Source organism: Cervus canadensis, chromosome 1 (genome assembly GCF_019320065.1).
Source record: "Cervus canadensis isolate Bull #8, Minnesota chromosome 1, ASM1932006v1, whole genome shotgun sequence".
NCBI lineage: Eukaryota > Metazoa > Chordata > Mammalia > Artiodactyla > Cervidae > Cervus > Cervus canadensis.
In genome coordinates this window covers 59,403,417-59,422,739 of record NC_057386.1, presented here as the reverse complement: position 1 = coordinate 59,422,739, position 19,323 = coordinate 59,403,417, and the positions used below count along the sequence as shown (strand labels likewise).

Sequence of the window (19,323 nt, the reverse complement as noted above, 5' to 3'; positions counted from 1 at the left end):
AAAAGGAAATGGAAGTGGAGGGTTAATATCATCTTACTGTCTTAATTGCTAAATTGCTATTTGTTTATATATTTCAGTAATTCGAAGAAGAGATAAATAATGCTAAGATGCCTTGAAGTTAAATTGACCTTTTGGGAAATATTTCCAATTTGATATAACTGATAAAATGATAATAATAACAATACATTTGTAGTGTTTGCAGCACAAATTCATCTAAGCTAAATCAGCCTATTTCCACATCAATTTGTATAGCATTTATGACCATTTTTGCTACTTCAATCTAATGTTAAGAACTTTATGTCCTCAGATTGAAGGCAAGATTCTCACAATTAGTTGGTCCAGGTAACCCAAGTCTTCTGACAAGATCTCTGCTTTACTTTGTTTCAATGATGTATGGATGTTGTCATATCCTGTAATAGAAAAATATAGTTAATGAGTGATGTAGCTAATGAATATATTGCGTTGCAATTTCCTCATCTGCCATGAGTGTGGAGCAGGAAGAGCTGTGGCAAGTTTCTGAACATAACAAGAACTAATTTCCCCATTAAACTCTCAGGTCTGTTCAACTTTAGTATATGAGAGATAGATAGTTCGTGAAGACCCACTGGAGCAGAAAGGTGATAACTTTTGGATAAGAGGGTGGAAGGGTGCCTATGTATTAAATGTTAGAGTGGAGAGGCAGTCATATTCCAGGACTGATATTCTCACCTCTGAGAGCTGCTGTTACATAGGGGGGATGATGAAGAACGTCTGGGACCCACTTGTAGAGATGCTGATAGCACAGGTGACAGAAAGGCAGTGTGGTTTACTGTGTGGATCCTTCTGCCCTAGTCTATTCTACTTAACATGATATATTCAACACAAGATCAGTTATGTAAGACAAATGATACAAATACTCATATGTTCACAGTCCCAGAGTCCCAGAGACAACCATGCATGAACTGTGTCCCCATCCCAGTCTCTAAAAATTTTGATAATTTCATTCTTTTAATTGATCCATGTTTCTCTTGAATATCTCTGAGGCCAGTCATCCTTGATTTAGGAGTCACTTGTCTTGGGGGGTGCAATTGAATTTTATATCCTCTTGTAATACTTTACCCAAACCAACTGTGTGATACACCATGTCATACCCATCCTCTTACATTCCTTGAGAATGTAAGAAAAGTGGAGTTGAACGTAGCACTTCCCAGGTGGCTCAGTGACATAGAATCTGCCTGCCAGTGCAGGAGATGCAGAAGACATGAGTTTGATCCCTGGGTCAGGCAGATCCCCTGGAGTAGGAAATGGCAACTCACTCCAGTATTCTTGCCTGGGAAATCCGATGAACAGAGGAACCTGGCAGTCTAGAGTCCACGGTATTGCAAAAGAGTTGGACTATGTATATTTATCTGTGTATATCTGAAAAATTGATACTTCCAAATTGTGGTGCTGGAGAAGACTCTTGAGAGTCCCTTGGACTGAAATGAGATCAAACCAGTTAATCCTAAAGGAAATCAACCCTCAATATTTGCTGGAAGGACTGAAGCTGACGCTACAATACTTTGGCCACTTGGTGCAAAGAACCAACTCATTGGGAAAAAACCCGACTCATTGGAAAAGACCCTGATACTGGGAAAAATAAGTTAGGAAAAAGGAGAAAGGTTCAGCAGAGGATGAAGTGGTTAGCATCACCAACACAAGTTGGTGCAAATAAATTTGAGCAAACTCAAGGAGAGAATGAAGGGCTGGGAAGCCTGGTGTGGTACAATCCATGGGTTTGCAGAGTCAGATATGACTTACCAACTAAACAGCAATAATAAATACATTGATTTGAAATAAACAGACTGGGAAAAGTAAGTAAAATAAAATTTTGTGTATATTTCATATTTCCCTTTGTTTGTATGACATGCTTTCTTTCAAAAAAGGCTTAAAAACCTAAAGAAATCTCAAACACATATCAGAGAAACAAGAAAGATGTCAGTACCTGTCCCAGAACTCCTGACTTGCTTGTTGCATGCAGTTCTATCTGCTGGAGGATTCAGGATTGTCTCCTGCCTGACCTAGATCATATAACCATCTCTATATCTGGTCCCTGGGTGACGAACCCTTGGCCTCTCAGGAATAATTAACAGACATCAAGATGTAGTTTATCATCTGGCAGTTCATACAAGTAAGTTGATTGTGAATGGAATAACGATTAAAGTTAAATGATAACAATCAACAAGCATTCCTTATTTCCAGTTCACAAATCCCTATTCAAGCACTTTATTTTCATTTGATAAATTACAAAACAAATGCACAACCATTCACCCTTACATAATTACACAGACACACAAGCATCCCATTAAATACATCCACAAAGTAAAGATTTTGTAAAAACAGCAAAAATCGGAACATATTTACACTACCTACAGATAACTAGATTTTGTTTTCTACACCACTTGGCTTTTAATTTTTAAATAAAAATGATGTTACAATGAATTATATAATGAATTATACATATACATATATATATATAGCATCACTTAGTGTATATTCAATCATTAATACCATAAAACCTGTGATGTGAGACAATTAAATATATACAGTTTATCATCTTTCTACATTTTCATACTGTGTGGATCACAGCAAACTGTGGAAAATTCTTAAAGAAACGGGAATACCAGACCGCATTACCTGCCTCAAAGGAAACTGTGTGCATGTCAAGAAGCAACAGCTAGAACCAAACATGGAACAACAGACTAGTTCAAAATTGGAAAAGGAGTTATGTCAAGGCTATATATTATCACTCTGCTTATTAAACTTATATACAGAGTACCTCATGTGAAATGCTAGGCTGGATGAAGCACAAGCTGGAATCAAGATTTCTGGTAGAAATATAAACAACCTTAGATACGCAGATGACCCCATCCTTATGGCAGAAAGTGAAGAGGAACTAAAGGGCCTTTTCATGAAGGTGAAAGAGCAAAGGTAAAAAGCTGGTTTTCAACTTAACATTCAAAACACTAAGATCATGACATACAATCCCATAATTTCATGGCAAATTGATGGGGAAACAATGGAAAAAGTGACAGACTTTATTTTCTTGGGCTCCAAAATCACTGCAGGTGGTGACTGCAGCCATGAAATCAAAAGATGCTTTCTCCTTGGGGGAAAAGATATGACCAACCTAGGCAAAATATTAAAAAGCAGAGACATCACTTTGCTGGCAACGGTCAGTATAGACAAAGCTATAGTTTTTCCAATAGCTACATATGGATGTGAGAGTTGGACCATAAAGAAAGCTGAGCATCAAAGAATTGATGCTTTTGAACTGTGATGTTGAAGACTCTTGAGAGTCCTTTGGACAGCAAGGAAATCAACCAGTCCATCCTAAAGGAAATCAGTCCTGAATATTCATTGAAAGGATTGATGCTGAGCCTGAAGCTCCAATATTTTGGCCACCTGATGGGAAGAGATGACTCGTTAGAAATGACCCTGATGCTGAGAAAGATTGAAAGCAGGAGGAGAAGGGGATGACAGAGGATGAGATGATTTGACGGCATCACTGATTTGATGGACATGAGTTTGAGTAAATCCCAGGAGATGGTGAAGGACAGGGAAACCTGGCATGCTGCAGTCCGTGGGGTTGCAAAGAGTTGGACATGACTTAGCAACTGAACAACAACAACAAGGTTTATCAAAGTCAGATATTTTTTATTTTATTTTTTATTTATTTATTTTTCCCAATTATTTTTATTAGTTGGAGGCTAATTACTTTACAATATTGTAGTGGTTTTTGCCATACATTGACATGAATCAGCCATGGATTTACATGTATTCCCCATCTTGAATCCCCCTTCCTCCTCCCTCCCTATCCCATCGCTCTGGGTCATCCCAGTGCACCAGCCCCGAGAACTTGTCTCATGCATCCAGCCTGGGCTGGTGATCTGTTTCACCCTAGATAATATACATGTATACATGTTTTGATGCTGTTCTCTCAGATCATCCCACCCTCGCCTTCTCCCATAGAGTCCAAAGGTCTGTTCTATACATCTGTGTCTCTTTTTCTGTCTTGCATATAGGGTTATCGTTACCATCTTTCTAAATTCCATATATGTGCGTTAATATACTGTATTGGTGTTTGTCTTTCTGGCTTACTTCACTCTGTATAATGGGCTCCAGTTTCATCCATCTCATTAGAACTGACTCAAATTTATTCTTTTTAATGGTTGAGTAGTATTCCATTGTGTTCCACAGCTTCCTTATCCATTCATCTGCTGATGGGCATCTAGGTTGCTTCCATGTCCTGACTATTATAAACAGTGCTGCGATGAACATTGGGGTGCACGTGTTTCTTTCAGATCTGGTTTCCTCAGTGTATATGCCCAGGAGTGGAATTGCTGGGTCATACGGCAGTTCTATTTCCAGTTTTTGTAAGGAATCTCCACACATTTCTCCATAGTGGCTGTACTAGTTTGCATTCCCACCAACAGTGTAAGAGGGTTCCCTTTTCTCCACACCCTCTCCAGCATTTATTGCTTGTAGACTTTTGGATAGCAGCCATTCAAAGTCAGATATTTTTTAAAACAAATTCTATGTGGGAACTTCCCTGGGGGTCCAGTAGTTAAGACTCTGCAGTTCCAACACAGAGGGTGAGGGTTCCAATTGGCGCCCTGAGTGTGGGTTAAGATCCCACATACCACATGACAGGCCAATAAATAAATAAATAAAATTAAAATTCTAAAAATAAATAAATAAATAAATTCTATAAATGATGTTTAGTGCAAAGAATATTAAAATTACTTAAAACTTGCAATTTTTGCTTTGTAACCCATACTCATTTTATATTATCTAATTTTCACTGCATGCTATTATAGATTTGACATATTACTACATATGTCATGACCTAATAGTCTCATAATATGAAACAGAAATTGAAGCCCAGAGGGAATAATATTCTGAAATTCTGTAGACATTGTTTCTTTAATTCCATAGAAATACCTCAAAAATAGATTCCTGAATACAGCATAATGAAACAAATTTGTCTTCAATGCATGAGACAGGGTGCTCAGGGCTGGTGCACTGGGATGACCCAGAGGGATGGGATGGGGAGGGAGGTAGGAGGGGGGTTCAGGATGGGGAACACATGTACACCCATGGTGTATTCATGTCAATGTATGGCAAAACCAATACAATATTGTAAAGAAAATAAATAAATAAAACTAAAAAAAAAAAAAAAAAACACCACGACAGAAAACAAAAACAAAAACATAGCCCTGACCACAGAGTTGTGAAACCCTGAGCAGAAAACCCAGTTAAGCTGTGCCTGAACTCTCAACCATAGAAACTGTTAGATAATAACTGGGTATTGTTTTATGCTGAAAATTATACACACACACACACACACACACACACACATACACACACACACACACACACACACACACACACACGTAACTCCAAGTAGTCTCACAGATATTATGGCTTTTTTATGATAAAGTGGCACTCGAAAACTCAAAAAACAATGACATATGGCTCCTAGATTTCTGAGAGGACAGATGGATCATACAAGTCCCATTTCTAAACCAAGGAGGGATCTAGCCATGACCGAGAGCAGAGGAGGGCAACTAGGAAGCGCTGTCACACTGGGAGGGCATCTGTTTTAGTTATATCACATGGACTCGAACATAATCAATGTTGGGGTAAAGAGAAAGTGATGTGGGGGACCACTTCATTGCAGTTTCAGGAAGGAATGGGAAGTAAAGAAAGTGGTGTCCCTTGACTTGTACAACCTGACAGTTTTGAGGAGGTGATCTCTGCTTATCCATCTATTGCAATATTCTATCACACGTGTGAGTCATTGCTGTATACTTTTGAGCACAGGTTGCTATTTGTTCTTTAGACATCTGTAGTTGATAAATATTCTCCCCAAATGTACTATAATCATGTGCATTCCCTCTACAATTTCAGTCTTAATGCAGTTAATTTAATTGCCACAGATGTGTAAATGCAAAATGTGAACAAACAAGAAAAGATGTGCAAGGCATGTACCAGTTTATGCATTCCAGTAATTCAGTAAGTTTCATATTTATTCTGAATCCTCAGTTCAGTTCAGTTCAGTCGCTCAGTCGTGTCTGGCTCTGCGACTCCATGAACCGCAGCACACCAGGCCTCCCTGTCCATCACCAACTCCCAGAGTCCACCCAAACCTCTGTCCATTGAGTCAGTGATGCCATCCAACCATCTCATCCTCTGTCGTCCCCGTCTCCTCCTGCCCTCAATCAAAAAGACCTAAGGGTCTTTTCCAATGAGTCAGTTCTTCGCATGATGTGGCCAAAGTATTGGAGTTTCAGCTTCAACATCATTCCTTCCAATGAACACCCAGGACTGATCTCCTTTAGGATAGACTGGTTGGATCTCCTTGCAGTCCAAGGGACTCTCAAGAGTCTTTTCCAACCCCACAGTTCAAAAACATCAATTTTTTGGCACTCAGCTTTCTTTATAGTCCAACTATCACATCCATACATTACCACTGGAAAAACCATAGCTTTGACTAGACAGACCTTTGTTGGCAAAGTAATGTTTCTGCTTTTTAATAAGCTGTCTAGGTTGGTCATAACTTTCCTTCCAAGGAATAAATGTCTTTTAATTTCATGGCTGCAATCACTATCTGCAGTAATTTTGGAGCCCAGAAAAATAAAGTCAGCCACTGTTTCCACTGTTTCCCCACCTATTTGCCATGAAGTAATGGGACCAGATGCCATGATCTTAGTTTTTTGAATGTTGAGTTTTCAGCTATTTGTTTCACTCTCTTCTTTCACCTTCATCAAAAGGCTATTTAGCTCCTTGTCACTTTCTGCCATTAGGGGGATATTATCTGCATCTTCGAGGTTGTTGATATTTCTGCCAGCAATCTTGATTTCAGCTTATGATTTATCCAGCCCATCATTTAACATGATGTACTCTGCATATAAGTTAAATAAGCGGGGTGACAATATACAGCCTTGACATACTCCTTGCCCAATTTTGAACCAATCCATTTTTCTATGTCTGGCTCTAACTGTTGCTGCTTGACCTGCATACAAACTTCTTAGGAGGCAGGTAAGGTGATCTGCTATTTCCATCTCTTTAAGAATTTTCCACAGTTTGTTGTGATCCACACAGTCAAAGGCTTTAGTGTAGTCATTTAAGCAGATGCTTTTTGTTTGTTTGTTTGTTTGTTTTTTGAAATTCTCTTGTTTTTCCTGTGATGAAACAGATGTTGGGAATTTAATTTCTGCTTCCTTTGCATTTTCTAAATGCAGCTTGTACATCTGGACACTCTGTTCATGTACTGTTGAGACCTAGGTGAAACATTTTTAACATCACCTTGCTAGCATGTGAAATGAGTGCAGTTGTGTGGCAATTTGAACATTATTTGGATTGCCCTTCCTTGGGATTGAAATATAAACTGACCTTCATGACAAATAGAAGGGGATAAAGTGGAAGCAATGGCAGATTTTATTTTCCAGGGCTCCAAAATCACTGGGGACAGTGACCGCAGCCATGAAATCAAGGGATTCTTTTTCTTTGGAAGGCAAGTGATGACAAACCTGGACAGAGTATTAAAAAGCAGATACATCACTTTGTTGACAGAGACCTGCGTAGCCAAAGCTCTGGATTTTCCAGTTGTCATGTATGGATGTAAGAGTTGGACCATAAAGGAGGCTGAGTGATGAAGAATTGATGCTTTTGAACTGTGGTGCTGGAGAAGACTCTTGAGAGTTCCTTGGATAGCAAGGGGATCAAAACAGTCAATACTAAAGGAAATCAACTCTGAATATTCATTGGAAGGACTGATGCTGAAGCTGAAGCTCCAAAACTTTGCCAACTTGACACAAAGAACTGACTCATTGTAACAAAACAAAACAAAACAAAAACGTTGGTGCTGGGAAAGACTGTAAGCAGGGGGAGAAGAGGACGACAGAGGATGAGATGGTTAGACAGTGTCATTCACTAAACGGACATGGATTTCAGCAAACTCTGAGAGATAGTAGAGAACAGAGGAGCCTGGTGTGCTGTAGTTCTTGGGGTTCCAAAGAGTCAGACACAACTTAGCCACTGAACAACATGTCACTCAGTGTTCCAGTACATGTCACAGATACACAGAGAGCCAATATCAATCATTGCAAATATAATACAATTCTAAACATTACCTTGTGTTTGTTTCTTATTTTCCCTTATACCAATACTTAAGATGATAACTTTCTCTTTCATTTAAAAGATAGCAATTTTTTTTTTAATATTAACTGAGATAATGGCTCACTGGTAAAGAATCAGCCTAATAATGCAAATGATGAGGGTTTAATCCCTCGGTCAGGAAGATCCCCTGGATTAGGAAATGGCAACCCACTCTGATACTCTTGCTTGGGAAATCCCATGGACAGAGGAGCCTGGTAGTCTATAATAGAGTCAGACATGACTTTGTGACTAAAAGCAATGACAGCAAAAGGCTAATGCTAGGAATACCTCAAGAGGTGGAATTGTCTTTTCCAGTGACCTTTAAAGAAGACCCAGGTTCTTCATCCCCCAACTTCCAATCATGAGTTTCTGTACCTCTGTGAAGAACACAGTATCTGTTCTCTGCAATATTGGCAAGAGAGAACAGGCACAGGATGATAACCAGTCTCTGGAGTGCAATAGTGATCTAGTACATATGATTCTAGGGTTACTTAGTGATATAATTGGGGCAGAATGATAAGGAATAGGCTATTCAAGAAGTTCTGTCAATCCCTGTGATCCCTGTATCTGTTACTCATTCAACTGTGTCTGGAGGCATGAAACAGAGACATATTTCTTTTACAGTGAATACACGTGTGTGCTAAGTCTCTTTAGTTGTGTCTGACTCTTAATGACCCCACGGACTAAAGCCCACCAGACTTGACTGTCTATCAGATTCTCCAGGCAAGAATACTAGAGTGGGTGGCCATGTCCTCCTCCAGGGAATCTTCTCCACTAAGGGATCAAGCCCACATCTCTTATTTCTCCTGCACTGGCAGGTAGGTTCTTTACCATCTAGAAGGCACAGTAAATATACTAGAATAAAGTGAAATAAAGGGAGGGGTTCTTGCTAGTGTATTTGGTAAATTTACAAGGACTCCTTTGCTTAACAACGCAAGGCGTCCTCATTCATTTATTCAATAAGTGTTTTTTAATGGCATTCTGAAGCCCAGCAATACAAATATCAAAGTAGATAACAGATGAACAAGAAAAGAGAGGAACTTGCATATATCGAGGTTTGAATTACAACACATGGTTTTATGTTTATTCTTATTTATTTATGAATTTATTTGTATATTAAAGTATTTATTCACTGCCTCTACAATTTTACATGCTATGATGACACAGTCATAGGATCATACAAGTGCATAAAAAGTGTACAAAAAAAAAAAAAAACTATTTGACTCACTAATAGTCCCTTATTGCTGAGCAATTTTACTAAACCTATTGTTTAAATAATGTACTGGAATCATAGGATGGTAAGTTGAATTGACATAGGTGGAGGGATAGCTTGGTGAATGTTATCTCACAGGAGGCTTACCCAAGGAAGGAAGTATAAAATAGACCCTCTCTGCAAAACAGCATATTTCTCCCCTTTTCTTAGTCTGGAGACAAATTAAGATCACCAATGACTACTTTCAACACTCAATTTAGGCACAAAGGTAAGTAATGGGTCATATCCAGAAGACTGTAATGAAGAGACTACAAGAATCTATCAGTACCTGAACTTCAGCTCTCAGAATCTTTACATATGTAGTTTTGGTTGAAAACACTGTATCACACAGAACACAATTTAGTACTGATTGCTTTTTTTATGGTAACTTTTACATCCTTATTCCTTAAGCTGTAGATGAGTGGGTTTAACATGGGGATGACAACTATGTAGAAGACAGAGGCTATTTTGTCTGTGTCCATGGAGTAACTTGAGCTGGGTCTGAAATACATGAACAAGGGTGTGCCATGAAATATAGCCACAGTGGTTAAATGGGAGACACACATAGAGAAAGCTTTGTGTCTCCCCTCAGCTGAGTTCATCTTAAGGGTGGTTGCTATGATGTAGCTCTAGGAGAAGAGGACAGTGATAATGCTGGTACCCACAACACAGCTACTGGATATGAACAACATTATCTCATGGATGGATGTATCTGAGGACGAGATGGGCTAGCAAGGCTGGGATGTCACAGATAAAGTGATTGATGACATTAGAACTGCAAAATGATAATCAAAATGTACAACAGGTGTGGATTGCTGAATTTACCAAACCTTCCACGTAGATAACAGATATTAGCTGGGTAGAGTCTTCTGGAAATGGAGACTGTATAAAGTGGATTGCAAGAATATAAAATGGAAAAAAGACAACCTGTTTAACAAGCGGTGCTTGGAAAACTGGTCAACCACTTGTAAAAGAATGAAACTAGAACACTTTCTAACACCATACAAAAAAATAAACTCAAAATGGATTAAAGATCTAAATGTAAGACCAGAAACTATAAAACTCCTAGAGGAGAACATAGGCAAAACACTCTCCGACATAAATCACAGCAGGATCCTCTATGACCCACCTCCCAGAATATTGGAAATAAAAGCAAAAATAAACAAATGGGACCTAATGAAACTTAAAAGCTTTTGCACAACAAAGGAAACTATAAGCAAGGTGAAAAGACAGCCCTCAGACTGGGAGAAAATAATAGCAAATGAAGCAACAGACAAAGGATTAATCTCAAAAATATACAAGCAACTCCTGCAGCTCAATTCCAGAAAAATAAATGACCCAATCAAAAAATGGGCCAAAGAACTAAACAGACATTTCTCCAAAGAAGACATACAGATGGCTCACAAACACATGAAAAGATGCTCAACATCACTCATTATCAGAGAAATGCAAATCAAAACCACAATGAGGTACCATTACACGCCAGTCAGGATGGCTGCTATCCAAAAGTCTACAAGCAATAAATGCTGGAGAGGGTGTGGAGAAAAGGGAACCCTCTTACACTGTTGGTGGGAATGCAAACTAGTACAGCCGCTATGGAGAACAGTGTGGAGATTTCTTAAAAAACTGGAAATAGAACTGCCATATGACCCAGCAATCCCACTTCTGGGCATACACACTGAGGAAACCAGATCTGAAAGAGACACGTGCACCCCAATGTTCATCGCAGCACTGTTTATAATAGCCAGGACATGGAAGCAACCTAGATGCCCATCAGCAGATGAATGGATAAGGAAGCTGTGGTACATATACACCATGGAATATTACTCAGCCATTAAAAAGAATTCATTTGAATCAGTTCTAATGAGATGGATGATACTGGAGCCCATTATACAGAGTGAAGTAAGCCAGAAAGATAAAGACCAATACAGTATACTAACACATATATATGGAATTTAGAAAGATGGTAATGATAACCCTATATGCAAAACAGAAAAAGAGACACAGATGTATAGAACAGAATTTTGGACTCAATGGGAGAAGGCGAGGGTGGGATGTTTCGAGAGAACAGCATCGAAACATGTATATTATCTAGGGTGAAACAGATCACCAGCCCAGGCTGGATGCATGAGACAAGTGCTCGGGCCTGGTGCACTGGGAAGACCCAGAGGAATCAGGTGAAGAGGGAGGTGAGAGGGGAGATCAGGATGGGGAATACATGTAAATCCATGGCTGATTCATGTCAACGTATGGCAAAAACCACTACAATATTGTAAAGTAATTAGCCTCCAACTAATAAAAATAAAGGAAAAAAAAAAAAAAAGAAGTGGATTGCAAATGGCTACATAATGATCATAAGCCATGACAGCCAACATGAGACATTCCACATCTGCAAAGGTCCCCCAGAAATACATCTGTATAGCACACAAGTCAAATGGAATCCTTTTATGCTCAGATAGGAAATCAGCCAGAATCTTGGGAGAGACAGCAGAGGAGTAACAAACATCACAGAAGGAAAGATTGCTCAGGAAATGATACATGGGTGTATTCAGTCTTGGGTCCACCTTGATCAACAGGCTCATCCTTACATTGGCAACCACAGTTATGCCATAGACCAGCAGGAAGAGCAGGAAAAGCCTCTGTTGCACATGCCTTCTGCCTGAACGTCCTAGGAATGTGAAGTCAGTAGCCACACTGCAGTTCTCAGCAGTCATCATTCAGATCTGTTGGGATATTCCTGGTTGTGAAAGAGGAATTGGAAATGGAGGGTAAATATATCAATTTACTATCTTTATAGTTAAACCCCTGGTCCTTTTTAAGATTTCAGTAATCAGGAAAAGAAAGAGACCTTCCTAGGACTACATGAGGCCAACAGACTCAGAAATATTCTCCAATTTTATATAAAAGAAAAAAAAATGTTGACAACAATACATTTGCAAAGCACTGTATAGTTTTGCCGGAGAAAGCAATATCAACCCACTTCAATACTCTTGCCTGGAAAATCCCATGGACAGAGGAGCCTGGTAGGCTTCAGTCCATGAGGTCGCTAAGAGTCGGACATGACTGAGCGACTTCACTTTCACTTTCCACTTTCATGCGCTGGAGAAGTAAATGGCAACCCACTCCAGTGTTCTTGCTTGGAGAATCCCAGGGTCGGGGGAGCCTGGTGGGCTGCCATCTTTGGGGTCGCACAGAGTCAGACACGACTGAAGTGACTTAGCAGCAGCAGTATATTTTTGCAGCACCGTTTCATTTGAACTAAATCAGACTGTTTCCAATCCAACTTGTGTAGTATTTATGACCATGTTTGTGGCTTTCCTGATGTCTGAGATGGTAAGGAATTTGCCTGCAATGCAGGAGACCTGGGTTTGATCCCTGGGTCGGGAAGATACCCTGGAGAAGGGAATGGCTATCCACTCCAGTATTCTTGCCTGGAGAATTCCATGAACAGAGGAATCCTGTTCTGGTGGGCTCTACAGTCCATGGGGTCGCAGAGTCAGACACGACTGAGTGACTAACACTTTGCTATTCTGTCTAATACTAACGAAAGGATGTGCTCTGAGTAAAGCAAGGGTCTGACAATTGGGTGGTTCACATAACTTGTCTTTTGACAAGATTGCTGGGTTTTTTGGTTTGTTTTGTTTCTCAATGATGTAGAAATGTTGTTATACCCTGTGTTAGAGAAGAATGGTAAGTAAGAAGCACAGGTGATGAATATATTGCTTTCTTATTCCCCCTCTGGAGAGGGCAGAACTATAGCCAGTTTCTGAATATAAAAAGTCCTCACTTCCCCATTAACCTCTCAAGTCCATCAAACCTCAGCATAGGAGGGATAGATGATTCATGATTCAGGACCTGCTGGGATAGAGAGGGTGGTGATGTTTGGATAAGAGGGTGGAAGGGTCTGTATGAACTAAATGATGAAATGCACATAGAGTAACATGCCAGTGCGGACCATTCTCTTGTTTGGAAGTTGCAGTTATACTGGGAAGATGATGAGCGTTTGAGATCCAGTTGCAGAGATGCTGGTAGCAAGGGTCATAGAGGCAAGAAAGACGGCTTGGTTTGCTGCGTGAGTCTTTTCTGCCCTAACCTACTCCTCTCACACTTTGTATTCTGCCATAATGGTTTCATAAGACACATAACAAAAATATTCTCATGATCACACTTCTGTAACCTCAGAGACATTCACATCTGAGCTGAGGCCCCACTCCAATTTCCTAAAAATTTTAATATTGTTTGATTATTTTATTTGAGCCAGATTTCTCTTCAGTATCTCTGAGTTCTGCCTTTCTTTGGTTTAAGAATTACTTGTCTTTGGAAGGACAATGGAATTCTATGTCCCACTGTTATGTTTTACCCAAACCAATTATGTGATATATAATGTCATCAGTTAGTCAATTCAGTCACTCAGTTGGGTCTGACTCTTTGTGACCTCATGGACTGCAGCATGCCAGGCTTCCCTGTCCATCACCAACTCCCAGAGTTTGCTCAAACTCATGTCCATTGAGTCGAAGATGTCATCTAACCATCTCATCCTCTGTCATTCCCTTCTCCTCCACTTATCCTCTTATGTTCTAGGGGAATTTAAAAAACAGGAGTTGAATGTAGATGAGGGATAGAGAAGAGCAGTGGAACAGTGGTCTAGTGATCACTGTGCAGGTTTTCAACCCTAGGACTTAACTTGTATATCTACTTAGAAAGACATAATTAAGCAAAAATAATTTCCTTTAAAACTTAAAGCATTTATAGAAATATAATATGTATGTTATACATAATACATAATATAACATATACATTTTTAAAATAGTAAAAACGTCTGACCATTTCCATAATGCATGTTTGCTCCTTTTATATTCCCTATTTGTATGTATTTAAAATAAACAAGTTGTATAACTAACTAAAATAAAAATGTGTGTATTTTCATTTTCATTCATTTCTATACATATTTTGATTTCTTTATTTCATATGTTCCTTTGTTTATATATAATACCTTCTTTCAAAAAAGCATTAAAAAATAAGGAAATCTCAAATATAAATCAAAGAAACAACAAAGATATCGATACTGTCCCAGAACTCCTGACTTGTTTGTTGCATGCAGTTCTGTCTGCAGGAACATTCAGCATTGCCCCTTGCCTGACCCAGATTATATAATTATCTCTGAGTCTGGTCCCTGGGTGATGGACACTTGGTCTCTCAGGAATAAGTAACAGATATGATGTAATTTATCATCTGATATTCATACAAGTAAGCTGATTGCAAATGAATATAGACCTTTAGAATAGTTTGCCATTGGTCCGCCTCTACCTTAATGCCCAATGTTACACTTATTCAGAACAGTGAATGCCTCTCATCTGCAAGCATTCCTAATTCCCAGTTCACCAATCCTTATGTGGCCACTTTGTTTTCATTCAATACATTAGAAAACAAATGCATACCTATTCACCCTCACACACTTACACAGACACACAAACACACTCTCCATTAAACATACTCATGAAACAAAGATTTTGTAAAAAACAGCAAAAACCTCAACATATTTATATTCCATAGGGATAACTAGATGTTTTCTATACAATTTGACTTTTAGTTTTTAAATAAAAATGATGTTAGGATTATGTGTGTGTACAGGGAAGCCTGACTTGCTTAAATTCATGGGGTCGCAAAGAGTTGGACACCTTGACTAAACAACAGCAAGGCTTTTTATATTATGTCATAATTACAGTCTCTTAGAAATAATTTAAATAATTATTTAATTGACATTGGTCACTTCCATTATATGGCAAGATTCATTAGTAAATAAGCAGATGGGTTCACCATGAAATAAAGCCCACATAGAGGGCAACAGCAACTTAGAAAACACTAACTTTCAGAAAATTTAAAAAACAAAATTAACACATATAAATACTGAAGAAACACAAATTTGACAAATGAAGAGTCTGAAAACTTTCCACAAATAAGGAGTATTAAACAGAAGTTTAAGATATAAAATGAAACCTGTGGCATTTAGGAAATCATACATATTGCTAGAAATGGAAGATAGTATAAATACAAACAGAATCATACAACATTAGTCACACCAATTTTGATTTTCATAAATTATTGTGTAATATTGGGAGGAAAATGTATACAAATAAATTTTCAATGGAACCATTTTTTAGTTTTACATTTCATCAGAGCCTCTTTCACGTCTTTGTTCCGTAGGCTGTAAATCAGAGGATTTAACATGGGAATCACAAGGGTATAAAACAAGGAGGTCATTTTATCTTCTTCTAGAGAGTAGGAAGTACTTGGCCTGAAATACATGAAGAGCAGAGTTCCCTGGAAAATTGCCACAGCAGTTAGGTGGGAGGTGCAGATGGAGAAAGCCTTGAACCTCCCTTCAGCAGAGTGAATCTTTATCACTGCTAGGATGATGTAACAGTAAGACACAAAAAGACCTGAAAGTGTAATCAGTTCAATGAAGCCAAAAATGATAAATATCACTAACTCATTGACCTGTGTATCTGAGCAAGATAGCAAGAGGAGAGGAGGAACATCACAGAAGAAATGGTTAATTTCATTTGACCCACAGAAATATAAGTGGAAAGTTAATATTGTAATTGTCAAAGCATCCGTAATTCCCACCATATAAACCCCAGCCATCAGCAGCGAGCACAACTTGCCAGACCTCTTCACTGTATAAAGCAAGGGGTTGCTAATAGCCATGTACCGATCATAGGCCATGACTGCCAACAGTAGACACTCAGAATCTGCAAAGGTACAGAAGATCAGGAATTGCAGAGCACAGCCATAGAAGGAGATTGATTTGTTCTTGATGAGGAAGCCTACCAGCATCCTGGGTCCAATGGCTGTGGAACAGCAGAGGTCACTGAAGGAGAGGTGGCTGAGGAAAAAGTACATGGGTATGTGCAGCTGGGAGTCTGTTCTAACTAAAACGATCATCCCAAGATTTGCAACGAGAATAATGATATAAACAACCAAAAACATGGTAAATAGAGTCACTTTGATTACCGGGCTACTACTAATTCCCAAGAGAAGGAATTCTTTCAAGGAAGTGCAATTTTCCCCATCCATTCTTCTTTATTCTCCTTGTAAAAATGCTCCAGAAATGACTGAGACAGTGACAGATCAATGTTTTCACTCTTTTTGAGACAAAATATTATCTGTAAATCAGATATAATTCATTCCAGTACATTTTATTCTGAGAAAATAACCCATACACATTTCCTCACTATTTGATTTTAAAAGGTTAAGTGTGGGATAGAAGTTTTGAGAAAGTCTGACTCTAAATTTGGATGTCATCTATGATGTATGTGACTAGTTGGAACCTTCACTGCTTTATCTCAGCAATCAGTTCTTTACTGAAAGCTCATTGCATGTCAAACATAATATGAAAGTAACACTTTAATTAAAGACAAGGTTGGAGTATTCAACCTTATATTTTAAAGATACTTATCCAACTAAGAATACAAGTGATTACACTTCTTGAGTACTTAAGAATCATGATGTGTTTATTTGTCCATTATCTTGTTCAATCGCTAAGACATGTGTGGCTCTTTCAACTCAATGTTGAAGCTTACCAGGCTCCTCTGTCCGTGGGATTTACCAGGCAAGGACACTGGAGTGGGTTGCCATTCCCTTCTCCAGGGCATCTTCCCAAATCAGGGATAGAATCCCCATCTCCTGAACTGCAGGTGGATTCCTTACCACTGACCCACCTGGGGAACCCAGTTTGCTTATTATTAAATAATAATAATTGTTTATTTGTTATTTATTAACAAATTATTTGTTGTTTATTAAATAATGACATAATGAAATTATGCTCTACTTTTTAATGTAGATGTTGAGCATTAGATATATTTTAGCAAAATTTTCTCTAGAAATATTTTACTGCTTTGCCACATCATTATTACTTACGTGCAGGAGAAGTCTGGTGCCAAAGGACATGTCTCTTGACGAGATAAAGAAAAATTCTAGAAACAAGCAGAAGCAAGAAACTTTAGCTAATGCATTTTCATCCCTTTAGATTTTAACCTGGTTTGTTCATTAAAAATAGATGGGACAAAAGTAACAAACATATATTTGATATAAGCTTCTATTTTTGTGTATGTTTATATGTATGTGCATGTGTGTGCTTGTGTGTGCATGCACTCTGTTGATATATGAGAATTGGAGTATGAATGATCAACTGATTTTGCTTTAGATGAGTAAATATGGTATGTGTTTTTATGGATTGAATTTGCACAAATTATTAATAGCATTAGTATTGTAATAAGTCATTATGCACTGCAGCAAAGAATTTGCCTGCAATGCAGGAGACACGGGTTCAATTTGGGGCTCAGAAAGATCCCCTGGAGAAGGAAGTAGCAACTCACTCTAGTATTCTTGCTGGGAAAAATCCCATGGACAGAGGAGCCTGTTGGGCTACAGTCCTTGCAGTCGCAAAGAGTCAGACATGACTGAGTAATTGAGCCCACACAGCACAAACAACATGACACTTTTACTGTTAAAATATTCCAAAAAAATCTTAAATCTTGGTTATAGCTTTTCACAGTGCTTTAAAAAAAATCCAAATTTCACCCTTAATTTTGTTTAAAATATACATATGTAAAATTGTTTGCTAATCAAAGTAAATCTGACTTGTCCTGCTTTAATAAGAAATACAATGGGGGACAGATATACATCCATGGTTGATTCATGTCAGCGTATGGCAAAACCACCACAATATTGTGAAGTAATTAAAAAAATAGAAATGCAATGTTTTTTCCATTAGATTACAGATTATTAACCAAAGGAAATAAGTAAATAAAGTGTTCATTTACAAGTCTCTAAATATTTGCTTCTTTAGTTTTTGAAATTTAAGGTTCTTATTCTTCATTCTTCAAATTTGGCAACTCAGAAACTTACCTGTGATGAGCAAGTTCTCCTGTGCTTGCCTCTGGATGGTGAACAATATAGACAGATCACACTTAAGTTTTACTTAGTGACAGTTGGGAGTTAAATCTCTGAGGCATTTGCCCTCACTCTTCTGTGTTATGCAATCCTGTGATTAATTAGATTTCTAGTTTTGTATTTTCCCCCATGAATGCTGTAACAACTTTAGAAAAGGCCGAACTTTAATTATTCACACTTGAAGCAAATTGATCATATGAGATGGTTTTCATTTTTTAACTTGTTAATGTGATGTATCACACTAATTTGCATCCTTATGATGGTTGCTTTGAAATTTTGTCAGATACTTGCTTATCACCACTTAGGTTAGTTATTCTTCTGAGGTTTTATTTTGTCCATTTGTTTGGAATTTATTTCTCTGCTTCCTCACTTTATATGGAGTGAAGTGAAGTGAAAGTCACTCAATCATGTCTGACTCTTTGTGACCCGATGGATATACAGTCATGGGAATATCCAGGCCAGAATACTGGAGTGGATAGCCATTCCATTCTCCAGAGGATCTTCCCAACCCAGGGATTGAACCCAGGTATCCCACATTGCAGGTGGATTCTTTACCAGCTGAGCTACCAGGGAAGCCCAAGAATACTGGAGTGGATAGCCTATCCCTTCTCCAGGCTATCTTTCTGACCCAGGAATTGAACAGGGGACTCCTAAATTGCAGGCAGCTTCTTTACCTGCTGAGCTATTTATATGTATTAGGTAAGTCAGTTATGTTTCCTATCTCTCCACCACGTAGGGTTCCCTGTATATGAGCAGTGTGAGCCTTTCTGTTATGATGAGGCCAGCTACTGCAGGAGCAGTCCTAGGCGAATTGCCCTCTGGCCAGTTTGGCTAAAAGGTTCTGCCTGATACAGTGGCTGCTGGCCCACTGTTGGGCAGGCTTAGGTCCTGAGGTGACTGGCTACAGGCGTGGAGGGGCTAGGACTGTTCCAGGC

The 19,323-nt window shown here is 38.6% G+C and overlaps 1 protein-coding gene and 1 pseudogene across 1 annotated transcript; both read right to left on the bottom strand.

Moving 5' to 3' along the window:
• Positions 1-9,777: 9,777 nt before the first annotated feature.
• Positions 9,778-12,147, bottom strand: LOC122438095 (annotated as a pseudogene).
• A 3,427-nt stretch (positions 12,148-15,574) lies between these two features.
• Positions 15,575-16,510, bottom strand: LOC122451797 (olfactory receptor-like protein OLF2). The gene has a single exon (XM_043484746.1). The coding sequence runs from the start codon at positions 16,508-16,510 to the stop codon at positions 15,575-15,577; it is 936 nt and encodes a 311-aa protein (XP_043340681.1).
• Between the last annotated feature and the right edge of the window lie 2,813 nt (positions 16,511-19,323).

What these genes read in the sequence shown, in the direction of transcription:
- LOC122451797 (XM_043484746.1), bottom strand. Translation starts at nt 16,510, where the DNA reads ATGGATGGGGAAAATTGCACTTCCTTGAAAGAATTCCTTCTCTTGGGA.